The 18,231-nt window shown below is 36.1% G+C and overlaps 2 protein-coding genes across 5 annotated transcripts in view; one reads left to right on the plus strand and one right to left on the minus strand.

The window, feature by feature from the left end:
• Window positions 1–18,231, minus strand: part of immp2l (inner mitochondrial membrane peptidase subunit 2) — a 120,048-nt gene that overhangs the window by 20,247 nt on the left and 81,570 nt on the right. The window lies entirely within an intron of this gene.
• On the plus strand, window positions 10–10,929 carry lrrn3a (leucine rich repeat neuronal 3a). The gene is made up of 2 exons (XM_067379965.1): window positions 10–141; window positions 8,144–10,929. The coding sequence occupies exon 2, from the start codon at window positions 8,499–8,501 to the stop codon at window positions 10,566–10,568; it is 2,070 nt and encodes a 689-aa protein (XP_067236066.1). The 5' UTR covers window positions 10–141; window positions 8,144–8,498; the 3' UTR covers window positions 10,569–10,929.

An 18,231-nucleotide genomic window follows, 5' to 3' on the forward strand; every position in this document is an offset into this window, starting at 1 on the left:
CATCTCTCACACACTCAAATAAACCTAAAATTCACTCGGACCTTAACCACGATAATAACCCCACAAGTCTGGAGCTCGAGCCCGCGATTGAGAGGAAAGGAATACATTATGCGTTTGAAACAAGGACTCTCATTCTCTCCGGTAAGCGCGACTCTCTCACGCTCTCATGACTCATGTGCATCCTGTGATGGGGGGTTTTAATAGCGAGCCATTGCAGAGGTCTAAACCTAACATACTGTACTGTACACGCTCTCTGAATGTTTAAATGAGTATCAGAATCACTTCTAAATGTATTTTTATCATCCGTTTCAAATGTTTTTGATGAGAAAGCTCTGCGCATCCGCGTTAGAAATGTCGTAATCTCACGCAGAGACTCTACAGGTATCAAAGGGAGGAATAACTGAGAATGTGACCAAGAGAAAATTATTGATTTTTGGCACCGCAACGGGTTTTAGACACCCATACATTTCCCAGTGGGAGTAATATAAATGACCACAATGTATTCTGTAATCAATTTGAAAATATATATTAATATTATTATATAATTCTGAAGAAAATCTTAGTAAAAGTTTCAAAATTGAGGATTCAGGCAGTAACTTTCAGTCAAACTTGCACATACTCACCTGGATGTTACCTAAACGTTACCTTAACGTTAAAGCAAATCTTTAGAATTATTTCTGAACAGTTAGCTTTGTTTATGCACAGTCAACCATCATTAAATGGTCTCATGCATCTTGCTGTATCACGGTGTGTAAAATGTGTGACGATCACATCACGCTTTACAGTGAAAAGTAACAAAAATATGTTAAGCTACAGCTTGTATAGCACCTCACTTTAACAGAGTGGAAATACGTCATTTCATCCTGCTGTAAAGACAACCTACTGTTTAACCCTGCAGCCTAAAATAGAACAAAATAAAACATGTCTCATCTAAACTGAGTGTAAGGTTGTAATGCAGCAGATATATTAAACAAATCAGCTATGAACTTGAGTTTACTTTAGCATAGTTCATGATTAACTCTATAGGACATTCATGGATTTTATAGTAGTGGTTACAAAGTTTGTGTTTTTGGTTTGGAATCAAAATGCAGTAATAAAGGTTAAAAAGGGACATGGAATGAACTGAAAAGGGACATATAGTCTAAGCACCTCTGATTTATGGCATATGCCCCTGCCTCATGTGTATGAACAAGGTGTAGATGGGAGCAAAGAGATGAGAGAAATCAATAGGGACAATAGAAGAAAAAATGCTAACATGTCTTGAGACAGGGCTGAAGAATATGCGACAGAAATAGCTGATATATCTATAGGGATTCTGTCAGCATTGCTGAGGCATAATTAATTGCTGTCATGCGGTGTGTTCGCCGGCAGTGTGGAGCAGGTGAGAGATGTAGGACTATATAACACACACACACACACACTCGGTGCCTGTGTCAGCGTAGTATCTTAGCTAATTATACTTCACACCAGGCGTTTGAAGTGACACCATGTAGTGTGATAGGAAACAATGCTGATATATTACAGCACGCTGGGGAAAAAATACTCACGTAGCTCGTGAAATGAAAACTTGCTTACCTTGTTGTATAGTATGTGAACAGAACAGAATCAAAGAATAGAATATAATACAGCAAACAATGGGACAGAATGAAACAAACAGGATAGAATGGAACAGAATAGTGCAGAACAAAACCGAATAGAATTGAAAATAACATAAGAAAAAAGCAGAAATACAAGAAAATAAAATAAAAAAAGAGAACAAAAAAGTAGAGGAGAATAGAATATATTAAAACCAGAAGAAATAGAACAGAATAAAAGAAAAAAAAAGCAAAGTGAGCACAGCAGAACAGAACGGAACATAAATTAGAACTGAATAGAACAGAATATAGAACACTGCAGAATAGAAAACACAATATAATTGAATGATCAGAATAAAATGGAATTAAACATAGCAGATCAGAATAGAACAAATTAGAAAAGAGTAGAAAATAATTTTAGGACTGAGTAGAGTAGAATAGAATACTATAGAACATAACAGAAATGAATACCACAGATCAGAAAAAACAATGAATACAACAGAGAAATTAAAATAGAACACAATAGAATATAGTAGAAATAAAGTGAATAGAATAATGCAGAATGAAATAGAAGAGAATATAATAAATTAGAAGGATCAGAACAAAATGGAGTAGAAAAGAATACATAAAAAAAGAATGAACTAGAATGGGGTGATAGAAAACAGTAGAACAGAGTAGAATTGAAAAGAAAGAACAAAATATAATAGAGCAGATAAAAGAACAGCATAGAATATAAAACACTGTAGAATTGATAAATAAAACAAAATACTCAGAACAGAATTGAACAGCAACAAATTAAAATATAAAACAATTAGTAAAAGAGCACAAAAGAATAACAGAATTGAGTAGAATATAATATAATAGATAGAACAGAATGTAATAGAACAAAACAACAGAATTGAATAACAGATCAGAAAAAAACAACAGATACATTAAAATAAAAAAATAGAATACACCAGAAATAAACTGAATAGAATAATGCAGAATGAAATGGAATATTAGAAATCAGAACAAAATAGAGTAAATCGAATACAGAACAGAATATAAAACACTATAGAATTGATAACAGAACACAATACAACAGAATAAAATACAACTCAACAGAACACAATTGATCAAATTAGAAAAGAACACAAAAGAATAGTAGAATTGAGTAAAGTAAAACAGAATAGAATAGTACAGAATAGAAAAATTGTTTTCAGAATCTTAAACAGCAGGTATATTTACAGTGTGATCATCACTAGTTGTACGTGGTGTAATACTGGACAAGTCAACTTACAGGGATTGTTAACTAAAAACAAAAGACAATTTCTATAGATCAGCTACAGAATTCTGTAAATAAATTAAACCCAAAGTGGAAGGTGAGATGAAAAACAGTTAAACGTTCCCTCTTTGTTCCAACAGCTAATATTTCTGTTATTGGACCAGTAACCATGCAGGTGGACTCAACTGGACAAGGGCTTAACGTATAATCCATTAACTTCACCGTCATTAGAGTCTGCCGCTGCTGTGTTTTTAAGTATTCTGCCCGCCGCGCACGTTTTTTCGCTCTTGCTTTCACTCACTGTGTGGTATGAAACAAAACCTGAGCAGCCCCCTCAGATCCACTCCACTCCCTAAACACAAACCAGAGGGGAAGGCGTTTCGCAGTCTGCGTTATGCCATCGTAATGTGACAAGGTGTCACCTCCAATTCGTGATGTCTCCCCACACACGCTTCACTAGGAGTGCGCTGCTCCGCTGCCGAAGTAAGGCGAGATTTCTATTCATTCCAGCCTTGTGAATAAAACATAGCGCAGCAGGGCCACTTTATGTGGTGTCTGTTGCATTAGACGAGAGAATGGAAAGCCAGGAGAGAGTATGTGTGTCTATGTGTGTTAGTTTCATGAGCACTTTCTCTAAAGGAGGCAAATCATAAATATTTCAGGAAAAGTGGTTGGACTTCTGACTCTAGGAAAGGACTGGTTTGTAAACAAAAATGTGTGATTCATGCATATAGACAGAGGAACTGCTGTTGGACTTGTTCAGACAAAACACACTACAAACTACCCAAAAAAAACAACAACACACACTAAGAAAAAAAAAACTTGAGTACTAAACACAAACAACTTCTTTAGCCAGTTCCCTTCATCCAATCAGAACATACTTCATATTTAAAATATGGTGGGATTTTGACAGATTTCATTGTGGGAAGGGCAACCACTCCACTTGTCTGTATTTGTTTGGTACTAAAAATGGAAACGTTTTTGGTTTTGCGATTTTCGCGTAGAGATGACAAAATTATCAAAACGATTCCAGTTCACACGGATCTACGAAAACAACTAAAAAACGTTGTATTATTCATGCCTGGTCAGTAGGTGGCGATGTCTCTTTGTAAAGAAACAATACATGCCTATAGACTGAACATGTGCTTGACCATCGCCTGAACATCGCGATTAATCGTTTGCAAAATAAAAGTCTGTGTTACGTAATACATGTGTGTGTTCTGTGTATAATAATTTATGTATATATAAATACATGCACATACATGTATAAATTAAAAAATATATATACATGTATAAATAAATATATATTTATATATATTTTATATTACGTATAAATATAAATATTTTATGTATAAATCAAATTTTTTTCTTAAATATATACATGTATGTGCATTAGGGCTGGGCGATATATTGCATACGATTGTCACGCGCATTTCGTCAGTAAAGCCGGTTCCGTGATTGCCGCTAAATCGCCATCACCTGCTTTCAAATGGAGCGCCATTTAATAGACAGAGTCGTAGTTCACCGACAAGCTACGCAATATCGCGTTCATTATCGAAAGCGATTCATCTGCGAAAATGAATGTGATATTGCGTAGCTTGTTGGTAAACTACGGCTCCGTCTATTAAATGCCGCTCCATTTGAAAACAGGTGATGGCGATTTAGCGGCAATCACGGAACCGGCTTTACTGATGAAATGCGCGTGACAAATGCATGCGATATATCGCCCAGCCCTAATGTGCATGTATTTATATATACATAATTATTATACACAGAACACACACATATATTACGTAACACAGTTTTTTATTTTGCAAACGATTAATCGCGATTAATCGTTGTGCAGCCCTACATGTAATACGCATGTAAAACGTCACCGTTTTCAAAAATTCGCGTTTTTGTATTTTACACTATGTATTTTATAAATAATCAGTTATTTTCTTCTTCTGAAAGTAGTTCATAGGATTATACATCTTACATTTATTCTAATGGTGGACAGAAAAAGAACATGTCAACTTAATAAAAAAGTAAATATTTCCCAGATAATAAATATCTTACACATTTATTTTTGATTAAGATAACACCACGTCTTATAAGATTTGAGGATTCCACAATTAATCACTAATAAAATCATGTCATATAAGCATTTAATTTACATTATATACATCTTGCAAGATACTGTGTGCATACTTAAAGCATGTGTCGACCAATGAAGCAAGTAAATGGTGCAGAAATACTCTGCCCCTTTGACCCTTTCCAGCATTCAGCTATAGAGGCACTCTCTATTTCAAATCCATACTTCACATAATGAAGTGAGCACAACACTCCTGAACCGCAGCTGAGGGCTCTCTTAGACACATACGTGAACAAATAAAATTAGCATGTGAGGGCATCTTCATAGCAAAGCTCTTAATATTAAATTGACAGAAATGGGAGAGATGTAGAGAGTAAGCAAGATGTGTGTCCTTGTGAGTGTATCACGACTTGTTCACACTTATGTTGAGCTCAGTGCATCCGTGCTGCACTTGTCATAGCAACAAAGAGTCATGAAATGCATGTTCTCTACAGATAATGGCAGTTTATTATCCATTAAATAATTCAGCTATTTTAGAAAAATAGCTGTTGGGGAAACTGCTTTAAATCAAGAAGAGACATAAATTTAGCCAGTTAAAGTCAAAGTCATATATTTATGACTTCATATAAATTTAATTATGAGATATGCAAAAACTTGAAACGAGTCATTTCTTTTTGATCTTTTCTTTAATGAACCGATTCATTGAAACAAATCAGACTTTCCAACACTGTAGAAATAAGAGAAAGGAAGATTCTAGGAGAGCACATCTGATTATTGACACCTCGATTGACTGGAAAGCTGTGCGCAATACAATGTAACAAAAACAGTGATTTTTTTTATGCTTATTGCTTGTTAGTCTCTCCTTAACATGTCAAGACACCACCTAATTCTCATACATCAGACAGTAAGCAGCTACTGAAACAAGTTTACAAGCCCATAATTTGTATGGTCGTTAGGATGAATGGTGATCTTTGCACAATCCTGGCAAAAAGCGGAATACAGGACCAAACAGATGGCTATGCAAGGAGAGAGGAGGAAAAAAAAATGCTCCCACCTGCTTGTGTTGACTCACTGCCATAGTCGGACTAACATAAGCACACTGTCCTACAGGGGTTCTTTTGCAAACCTGCTCCTATAGTGATACTGACAGCTTCATCTACCACAGCCAGGCGGCTTTGTGCTTTCTGTTCTCAAGGTTGCAAACCAATCATAGTTTCAATGTATGGAGTAAGATCTAGCAAATATACACTGAGGTTTTCTGTGTAAGCACCTGAGTTTGTATATTTATATTAGCTGTCAATCAGAATTATTGAACATAAACCTTATCACAAAACACAGTCCACAGCAATCCATTTTTATAATCGAGTTATCAGTCTGTCCAAGAGTGCTGCATTTTTAAGACACTCAATCAATTTGAAAAAATGTCATTTATATTAAATGCAATTGAAAAACTATGGAAGCTTATTTCCGCCATGGAATAAAAAAAAAGGATAATTGCGACTTTTTAATTGCACAATTTTGACATTTTTTTCTCAGAATTGTGATATAAAGTCGCAATTTTGAGTGATAAAGTCAGAATTGTGTGATATAAAGTTGCATTTGCATTTTATAAAGTCAGAATTGTGAAATACGCAATTGACCCTTCGCAAAGACCCGCCTGCCTTAGTTACTGTTGCTTTGTCCGACAAGCCGTGGCGCTGTCACGCCACACGCAGTGAAAAATACATTGTGGAGCGAAGAGGACACTGACAACACGTCGACAGACAAGACAGAGCAGGTTACTTATGATATTAAACAAAGTCCCAGCTTTCAAACTGTGTAGTTATTAAAGAAATTCAAACAATAAAAACCATTTTGTGGCTCTTTAATATGTCGTGACCATGGTCGTGACAGATTGCTGTAGCGCCTCAGCTCAAGAGGCTCGTAAACCGATCATCTCTTCCTACTAGTACATTTATAGCGTCAAATAAACATGAGAATGAATGTTGTTTCAAACGCGTTGAGACGTCAATATGCACAATTTTTCAAGTTTAACTCCACCGAGGTTAATCTTCTAACTACTGGCTGCTTTGTCAGACAAAATGGCGGATGCGGCGTTCTGATTGGTTAGATCGCTTGTCAATCAAACTCCCGGCGAAGGGTCAATTGAGTTTATATCTCACAATTCTGACTTTATAACTCGAAATTGTGAGTTTATATCATGCAATTCCAAGGAAAAAAAGTCAGAATTGTGAAATAGAAACTCACAATTACCTTTTTTATTTTTTTAGTCAGTGGTGGAAACAAGCATCCATACACAGACCGCCACTGCTCATGCCACCGAAATTGCACAAGCACACATTTCATGCGCACAGAGCCGCTCGCTGTTTAATAAATTTCAAATATAGTTTTACTCAACCATACAATAGGTACAAAGCAGTTCACAGGCACATTTTAAAACATCTTAATTAACTGACTTTGCCCACTGGCAGCTGCCACTGAGAGACAAAATACAGTGGTTATCACAGAGCCCTTTGGGATAGCACTTCATTGTGGAATAATTGCCCCTCTGTGCATTCAGCTGGCTTTAATGTCTATTTATGAGACAATAAAAACCAATGTTAGCAATGCCCTTAGTATGCTTAGATTACAAGTTCGAAAGAAATGTACAACAAATTAAATGTGTTATGTATGACAGGAATCACAGTTGTTAAATTGGCTTTCATATAAATGCAGTTAAAGCAAGTTATTATATACATAAAGCATCACAGTGTAGAAATGAAAGCATGTTACAACAGATTTAAGCGTCTGGCCTGTCAGTCGCCAAATTAACCACATTTTTTCACACCTTATCTTACAAAAGGATCTATGACAGAAATAAGATGACATTACATACTGATGCTCTTATACGCACAGCCCAAGCTGAGTAAAACACGTCTGTCTTAAGCTAAACAGTCAGAACTGTGGTGATCTATGCAAATTTTCTTAACACCTGCCCTCACGTACATAAAAGCCCCCTGGCATTTAATATATTACGGGAAAATTCCCAGTGGTCACATGATATATGTAAGAAGGGTAGGCATATGAGGTCAAACCAGCAATAATGTATTAAATGATGGCACAAAAAAGCAATAATACATTCACTTACACGGCCTAAATATATCGTCATGCTCCTAAATGCCAATATGGCTCTTCTTGACGTTAATGTGACACCATATTCATTACCTCTCTCCTGTCTCTTATTTTCCTCAGATGGGAAGTGACGAGTGTGACTGATTGAACATAATAACGATGGCAGACAAGTGGTCCATCCCCCACAGGAACTTGAGCTCACCCTGCAAATTTCCACTTTCCCAATTTTTCCATTACCCTAAGGATACGCTGACCTTCACATATACAGTCTGCATGACAAGCCAAAGCAGGGTAAATTAAAAGGTTGCAACTCTCTGCCAAGGACGACAACAGGCAAAGTCGCAGCTTTGGCGGACTTGCCATCAGCAGAAATACACAGTGTTGTCATAACAAATGATTCTGTATTTGTGAATTTAACGCCTCTAACACCAGACCCCACAAGGACCAATTACAAGCTGAAGAGAGTAGGACCAAGATGAAAGATTTGCTGTTTGCAGTTTGTTTGCTGGCAGGACTTGCGCTGACTAAATCAGTTCAGGCCTCTGAGATGAGGGCTGTGTGCCTCAAGCTGTGCAAATGTGAAGTCCGACCCTGGTTCTCTCCCTCGTCCATGTATAACGAGGCTCCGACTGTGGACTGTAATGATCTAGGACTTCTGTCTCTGCCGGGGAGGTTGCCCTTAGACACGCAAGTACTTCTATCACAAGCCAACAACATCGCAAAGATCAACAGTCCCTTGGACTATCTGGTAAACCTAACCGAGGTAGACCTATCTCGAAACAACATTTCCTCATTGAGTGATGTCTATCTAGGTCACCTTCCACAACTTCTATCTTTGCACCTAGAGGAGAACTGGCTAAGCAGTCTTCATGATCATTGTTTTGCACACTTCCCAAACTTACAAGAGCTCTATGTTAACCATAACCTACTCTCCTTGATCAGTGCAGAAGCTTTCCAAGGGCTTAACATGCTCTTGAGGCTCCATCTTAATTCAAACCAGCTGAGGGCCATAAGAACAGAGTGGTTCCGGGATCTTTCCCAGCTAGAAATCTTGATGATAGGAGAGAATCCAATTGCCAGAATACAAGACATGAATTTCAAGCCCCTTATCAATCTCCGCAGTCTTGTGCTAACCAGAATGAACCTCACTGAAATCCCTGACAGTGCCCTGGTTGGCCTCGATAAGCTGGAAAGTGTGTCATTCTATGATAATATGTTTCCAAAAGTACCTCAAGCTGCTCTCAGACAAGTGCGGAACCTCAAGTTTCTGGACCTTAACAAGAATCCTATTGAGAGGATCAAAAGGGGTGACTTTGTGGACATGATCCATCTGAAAGAACTTGGTATTAACAGCATGCCAGAGTTAGTTTCGATCGACAGCTTTGCCATTCATAATCTACCAGAGCTGACCAAAATCGAAGCCACGAACAACCCCCGACTTTCCTACATCCATCCAAATGCATTCTCCAAACTCCCAAGGATAGAGTCCTTGATGCTGAATAGCAATGCGCTCCGGGCCCTTCATCATGTCACGGTGGAATCCTTGCCTAACCTTCAGGAGGTGAGCATGCACACCAACCCCATTTACTGTGACTGTGTCATCCGCTGGATCAATATGAACAAGACCAAGGTCCGGTTCATGGAACCGGATGCCCTCTTATGCGCAGGACCCTCAGAGTTTGAAGGTCGTCTTGTCAGGCATGTGCACTTCCGTGAAATGGCAGACATCTGCCTGCCACTAATTTCCCCGGAAAGCCTTCCCGATCAGGTTAATGTGGGAAGCGGGCATTCTGTGTCTTTGCACTGCAGGGCGTTTGCCGATCCTGAACCTGAGATCTACTGGGTCACACCTTCAGGCGAGAAGATCTCGCCTCAGATGGTTTCCAAGAAGTATCACCTGCATCCTGAGGGGACGTTTGACATTTATGGCATCACAGAGAATGAGGCTGGGCAGTACACCTGCGTGGCCCACAACCTCATAGGTGCTGACATGAGATCCGTCTCGGTAGTTGTAAACGGGTACTTTCCACTGCCGGCAAATGAATCCCTGCACATCCAAGTCAAAGGGACTGAGCCACATTCGGTGAGGATTTCTTGGGTGCCACCCAAGGGCAGTCTTGTGTCGAATATTAAGTGGTCAACCACATCCCAGCGCCGCTCCTTGTTCACTGCACACGTGTTGTCTGATTTAAAAACATTCAACCTCACACACTTGCACCCACTGACGCAGTACGAGGTGTGTGTGGAAATTACGGACCTGCAAAGCAGACATTTGAAAAACTGCATGAATGTCAGCACCACTGAGGTTTTAATAGGAAAAACTGATGATGGTATCGATGACGGACTGATAATCAGCATCACCGCGCTGCTCCTGATCGTGTCTGCAGTGGCCTGTTCGTTCATTTGCATGTTGCAGAGGAGTGATCACTTTTACAGGAAATTACGAAATCAGCAGTCTGAGATGTTACCTTCACACATTAAACCAATCTGGGGGTCAAGGGCTAAAGCCAATGATCCAGAAACAGACTTGATAAACTCAATTTGAGAAAAGAGCATTGTTTTGGGATGCACTGGACACTCGACTGTGTGTCTAATATCGCTCTCAATCTGATACAGACTCACACCACTGGATCATTATTAAATGGATTTCAGTGTGGTTTGTGGTTCAAGACATTTCTTGCTAAATCTGACATTGATTACCAAAAAGCCACTAATTGTTTAAATGTCACACTACACAGGGGAGCATGAAGAGAAATACTCTTTTCATGCAGGATCAAAGAACAGCACATGAAAGGTTGGACCTGACTGTTTACACAGAGTGTAAAGCCTCAGTGGCCAAGTCTTTTTATTGTGGGCTTGTAGCAACACTACTTGTGCTGTATCATTGGTAAAATAAACAATGTCAAGTTTATGATGGTCTACGCTTTGTAGAATAGATCATAAGAGTACACATGTACAACACTTTGTGATAAAATACATTTATACAGAAAATGCCAACTTGTTTTCATTGCAAATGTTTTTTACTCTTTCAAAAAGCCCTCATTTGGCTAATTACAATGTCAATTGAGAAGACAAACAGAAGAAAATCCAGCCATTTCAATAGGATTCCACACAAAACGGAATTTCGCGTGAGGGCGAAAGATTTCCCTATACAAGATTTGGTGCGATGACCAACAGAAAGCTGGTTGGTTTGAAAGTGACTCCTGTAAGCTGTGCTTCAAATATTGCTATTGACTATAGACAATGGACCTTTTTTGCACACAAAATTTCACAGAAATTTCGCTAATGTACAGGACAGTTAATTAACTGAGAAGTTAATAGTCATACAGTGCACAGATTTTATATTAGATATATATTCCTCCCGGAGGACCTTCAGATTTTGTGTCACCGCTACAAAAATTCAGTCAATGAAAGAAAATTTTTGGTTAACACAACCTCTTTTATACGCGGCCCTCTTATATATACACCTCTATATATATAAACACAATTACAGAGGCTGCCCAAGAAATTGCATGTTCTTGGGGAGGTGAAACATGAGAAAAAAGTGGAAAATGAAGAAGTGGAGTTTTTCTGTGTGGGTGGGGTTTTGGGGGGAAAAAAATTCCACAAAACTCATTGACTTTAAGTCACATTATCTTCTCTTTCATTAAAAATCCAATAGGAATTCCAAGACTAAACTCCCACAGGTGATGAATTGCCGTCACAGAACGAATGATGTGGGGGATTTATTGGACTTGCATGGTCATATATCACAGGGGGTTTTAGCACCCAACACAGAGTTGGGCCATTTGTCACCTACACAGGAGCTAAATTATGCGGCATTATAGCGGTAGGTACCGAATAGGTCAGCAGGAATGTGCTGCATCTGGTCTCTCCATTTCACCGTCAGCCTGGTGAGACGCAGTGAACATTATGGACACAGCAACACTTGCAGTTCACACTGAGAGGTCACGCAATGAGTCAAAAAAACAAAAGAAAAAAGTGGATGGGAAGATAACCTACCTAAACTTGTGATCTCATGTGGCAGTGTCGGCATGTGCCATAATATTTCTTTGACATGTTCAATTCAATAATTATTAAAACCAAAATACCAAATATCAAGACATTTGAACTAGAATATTTACATCTAAAATATTTTAAGAAAACATTGTTTTTCATATTGTGTTTCATATTGTGTCAAAAAACACAAAAAAATGAAATATTAAATAGTAAAAATAACATTAAAATATTTGAACAGTATTTAAAAATTCTAAATATTTTAAGAAAATATAAACACTGTTTCAGTCCGTACACATCATTCGTGTTAAACTCCAAATAAAAAGACTGGCAATTTTTAAAATAAATGCATTACAACTATAGTTCACTGGGTAAGTACAATGGATCTGATTACCCATCATTTAAATAAACATAATTGACATAATCTAGATAACTTTCTTGACATATAAATGACATTTCAAGAAAAAGCTGTGTTCCATTCAAAGTCAGATATATAGGATCTATATATAGGAAATTCTAACTATGAAGGCAGTCTATAGTTCAATCTTTGGAAGATGATGTAAAATTATCAGTAAAAAAGTTACAGTGTACATCTGTATCATCAACTTGAGACTAATTTAATCAACCATAACTTTCATCTAGAACAAGGACACTATAGAGTAGCAGTTGCCCCATCAAGAAAATCTATTCACACTCCATTAATTTACAACCATAACGTCGCAATTAATATAAGATATGACACGTTGTGTATGTAAAGGAAGACGAATTACCTCTTAATTAAGTGATGTGCTCAGCAACTGAGAAAATTAGCAAATGGGACAGTTCTTCAGGAACATCAGTTCAATTAATCTTGATTATCTCACCTATCACAGCGTTTATGTCCTTCTTTCCATATGGTCACGCCGTGATCATGCGACTGAAAATAACTTTATTAATTGGCTAATACGGTGAACTTGATACATCAATTTCAACCTCCACCTGGGTTGATTAATGCTTTTGTTATGAAATAAGTGAATTATCAAATCAGCAAGTTAGAATGATTTCCTAAGGATCATGTGATTAGATAACAGTAGATAATAAATAATTAATAAAAATTATGCAGAAATATGCTTAATATATGATTGTGTGCATATATATGCCATTTGAGGACTCTTAATATATATATTACAACATATATAAACATGTGATTATTTTATTAATCAGCATATATAATTAATTGGATAAAAAATAAGTCATAAACATCAACCTTTGCCTTATACTGTAAAAGATTTTAATGAGGGAAGATATGAAGACATGACTGTGCCTCTTGGCAGGACTGAAACACCGTGCTTAGCGCTCTACTTTGATGGCACATTTTGTAATGAATAATTTACCTGGTTCTAATGACCCTGTAAGCCGGGGCGTTCAAGCAGCGCCATCGTTCTGAACGAGGTGATTACAGCAGTGAGCCAATGTGAGACGCCAAGATTAGAGAAAAAAAAAATGAGCACAGTTCAGGGGGAGGTTAGTGAGAGCCTAGCAGCAAACATCTACCGTATTAGTATTCAACCAAGCTAACAAGTTTTTTTGGCATTGGCACTAAACAGGTGTTTCATCTTTGTTCAATGAAAATTGAAACACCTTTTAATATAAAAACTGAATTAAACCATAGATGACTGTATTATATAACATAGATGCATCTGTGCAAAGATGGCTATGATGGAAATGAAAGAGACAGGCATGTCTGGACACAGACATCTGCAACAACACTACAGTAACACAGTAAAAACCCAATCAATTCAAAGAGAAATAATCACTGGGAGCTACAAACTATGTGCCGGGTTAAAGGGTTAGTTCACCCAAAAATGAAATTTCTGTCTTTAATTATTCACCCTCATGGCGTTCCAAACCCGTAAGACCTTCATTCATCTTCAGAACACAAATTAAGATATTTGTGATGAAATTTGAGAGCTTTCTGATCCCCTATAGCAATGCCATAACAAATTTCAAGGCCCAGAAAGGTAGTAAAGACATATTTAAAACAGTTAAATACTTTTTGTATTTAATGTCCGACGAGAATACTTTTTGTGTGCAAAAACAAAACAAAAATAACGACTTTATTCAACAGTGTTCTGTCATTCTCCTACGCTGTTTACATAGTAAACACAGTGCAGTGCTTCCGGGTTCTACGTCAAAACGCCAGCTCAGTATTGGCCGACTAACAGGGAAGGGAAGAAATTGTTCAATAAAGTCTTTATTTTTGTTTGTTTTTTGTGCACATAAGTATTCTCGTCACTTCATAACATTAAGGTTGAACCACTGTAGTCACATGGACTATTTTAACAATGTCTTTACTACTTTTCTGGACTTTGAAAGTGGTAATTAAGGGGTCAGAGAGCTCTTCGATTTAATCAAAAATGTCTTAATTTGTGTTCTGAAGATGAATGAAAGCCTTACAGGTTTGGAACGACATGAGGGTGAGTAATAAATGACATTATTTTCATTTTTGGGGGAACTAACCCTTTAAGATCTGACAAATGCACACTGCACTTTTATTCATTAAAAACCAAATCAATCAAAAACCAAAGCCTGACTGCAATCTAGGCAAATAAAATCTTCAGTGAATTATCAATACCTTCATTATTCCCATGATTCGCCTGGGGAATCCAATTTACAGCTCATGTTACTGCATATAAAAAGACACATTCAATGACAAGTTTTTGGATAATATGTGTTCAAAACACATCCAAAGTTCTTTCACTCATTGCCTTCATTCAGGGAACCTTGACAGCTGCCGGCAGGGGCCGATGTGATAAATCTCTAGCATTAAAATGTCAAATTATGTCAATGAGACGTCAAGACTGATTAACAGCGATTAGCAGTGTGATAGCTGTTCCTTCTAAACAGATGGTAGCATTTTTACCTTCACCTAAAGCTGCATATTAGAGGCGGGGTTATTTTGATTTTAGAAATGTTAGTATAATTTTTCACAGATAAACAGAAGTCTAAATGAATGAATAAATAAGACCTTTCGACTGAAAACAAAAAATTCTGAAAAGTCTTTTAGCGGATTTACAGCAAATGTTCCATTCAAGTCCTCCTTGGAAGTTTGTATTTACGAGTTGGGAAGTTGTACACGATCAAAAAATGATCATTTAACGGTGAAAGTTTCTGTACTATATACGGTGAATAACTATAATAGATCTTACCATACATTTAATGTAATTTTACAGTAAAATACCATTAAATTAACCATTTTTGGAAGTGAAATAATTGAAATCCTTGTATAATTTACAATAAAAAAGGTAAATTGACATTCCCAGAATTCTCTGGCACTTCACATTTGATGTATTTTCGTTAAAATAACTATTTCTTCTTAGTTTTTTCGAATCAGTTAAGTACATTGCGTGTTACCATGATGGTGTTTAGTGTTTGTGTGAATGACACTGTGCACCTTCTATATATTAGTATATATATTAGTAAATTATACAGTATTAGTATATATTACATCACCACTGTGTTTGGTGGTTGTCAGTGTATTGTAAAGGTACAAAACGGATATTAGTTCTTCAATTGGATCATAAATAAACTTATCAGTTAATGAAATACAGTATTCTGTAAGTTAAATCCATAAAACCTAAAATGTTGCTATATTTTTATGGTAAAATTTTGGCAACCACACTTGCCGTTTTTTTTTTTTTACCTTAAATTTAACTGAATTATTTTGATGGTGTGTTTAAATCACTTTGGTCAGAGCAAGATGGTGATGTTTTTTTAATTTTTACAAAAAATACAGAAAGATTTTTTTAACTGTAGTTGTACAAAAGGATGAATAAAGAATAAGCATCAGGTAATTTTTTGAGGAATTTATAAACTAAATTGCTATAAACTAAATTGTTATATATATATCAATATTTTTGTATTATTTATATAGTATTTATATACTTTTATAGTTTTATTAATATTTTGAATTAGCTTTTATTTATATACTTTCTTTTTTCACTTTTATTAGTATTTTTTTTTAAATATTACTATTTAGGTTTCATTTATTTTTATTTAAGTTTTTATTTATTTCCAGTTTTTAATTTTAATGCTTAATTTCTTCTTTCAGTTATTTTAGTTTAGTTTTTGTCTAATATTTTATTTTATTTCAGCTTTATTTTATGAACAAACGTTATTTTTAATAGTTTTAGTTTTAATTAGCAAAAATAAGCCTATCTATTTTGTACATGCTAGTTTTACTGTCAATTAAAAAAAATCATTACGATCTTTCCTGCAACTTCATATTTTAGCAAACATCCAGTTGTTACTAAAAACATTTTTTTGCATTGCTACTTTTAACAAATTCTTTTCTATGTGCAGAAATAATGGTGAGTTTTTACAAATTCATTTTTTTTTAACATCCTTCAGAAACTAAAAGAAAAACAACATGAAGGCTGATATTTATGCAATGCATAACCATTTAAATTATTGATGACATTTTAAGGGTCTGAAAAATGAAGGCTTTCAACAAGAAGATTGAACAAACAGTGGCCAATGGACATAGTTTAAATATTTCATGCTGGAATATAAAACAATCATTGCTGTGCAGTCGCCTATTAGCCAAACTCACCAGGAAAAATCATGTTTCAGTGATAGAATCCGTCTGACCTTGATTTAAGCATCCAAACTCAAATTATGCAACTAAAAACCTTGATAACAGATAAGAAATAAAACAAAAAAAAACATGTTGCCCGAATTCAATTCAGCATTTCTAGCTTTTTCTAAACAAAATAATCATCCTCATCACGGAAAACAACGACTAAGGTCATGTTTTCCAAGGTATCATAGTCACAATACAGATCCACTTCATGCACCCCTTCACATAATAACATTATACATCACTCTACCTCCTAATAAAACAAGCACACATTTCATTTTAGGTGTGCTCGAATTTCAGTGCTGCTCCAATATATGAGCAGATCTCCTCTGCTTAAAGAGGAAACTCAAAAGTGGACAGACTTTTGCACTTTCACTTTTGGACAAGGATTTATGAACAGACCTGTATGATTTGATTGTATACGTAATGGGCTGTTGTTGCTTGCCAGATTAAAGCACAGTAGCTCTGAACAGAACATACTCCATCACCTGTGATAAAACTATGACAACAAAAGAGAACTAGGAGAAATTCAGGCTTAAAATCACACCGAGATACAGGGTGACAGATATGGCTCAGTAATTCTGGCTTCTGTTCTAAAGCAACGGTGAAGTTGATGTCTGGCAGTGCTGATATACAGATGGCTAAAGCCTCCATGTGTCCATCAGTGTGATATAAGAATGAAGAATATAAGATTTTTTTTCTTAAAGCACATATAGCTATGTGCATATCTACTGTTATAAGGCTCTTTTAACTAGGGATGCACCGGTATGAATATTTTGGCCGATACCGATAACCGATAATTCTTTATATTTGAAAGCTGATAACCGATATTGGCCGATAAATCTAAGTCATCATTTTTATATCATTTTTGATAGCCTGATTACAAAAACAAAAGTCTCACCATTAAAAGCCATGTCTCAAGCACAAAATTATAATGTTCTCATTATAATATTATGTAGCATATGACAAACTTGCACTGTACTTTTTGTATTTTCAGATTTCAATCATAATTCAAGCAATCCAAAACCATAATGGTGGACAGTGTGCATCTGAAGTGTCTCAGTTGAAAGAAATAATCCATTATTTTCCTATTGGGCAGATAACGATAACATTAAAAATGAACATATATCGGCCAATGCCGATATGGTGGCCGATATATATTGCGCATCCCTACTTTTAACACTCTGGTGCTCTTTGGTCATTTCTGACTGAAAATTATTTACGTTTTGTTTTTTTTGAATTTTTTACTTCATCGGAATGGGAAACAAATTTTATTTAGTGGAAATGTTTAGTACTGCACCCAAACAAAATCTTACTGAAAGCTCATTCTTTGAGATATCAAGCTCAAATTTGGAACACAACTTTAGATTTATGCTTTAGATTTTCTCTTAGTTTTGGAATCAAACAAGTTTTGGAAAATATATATTTTATTAAATAGTATTTTTGTGCATTTTCAACAATAAACTTAGACATCTATAACTTTAAGTTCACTTTTTTCATTCAAGATTTATGAAAGTTTAAGTTGGTAATTTCATGTTCAGGTCTACACTTAAAAAGTTTATAACAGGTAATAAATGGATTATAACTACTGCAT

Source organism: Chanodichthys erythropterus, chromosome 24 (genome assembly GCF_024489055.1).
Source record: "Chanodichthys erythropterus isolate Z2021 chromosome 24, ASM2448905v1, whole genome shotgun sequence".
Classification (NCBI taxonomy): domain Eukaryota; kingdom Metazoa; phylum Chordata; class Actinopteri; order Cypriniformes; family Xenocyprididae; genus Chanodichthys; species Chanodichthys erythropterus.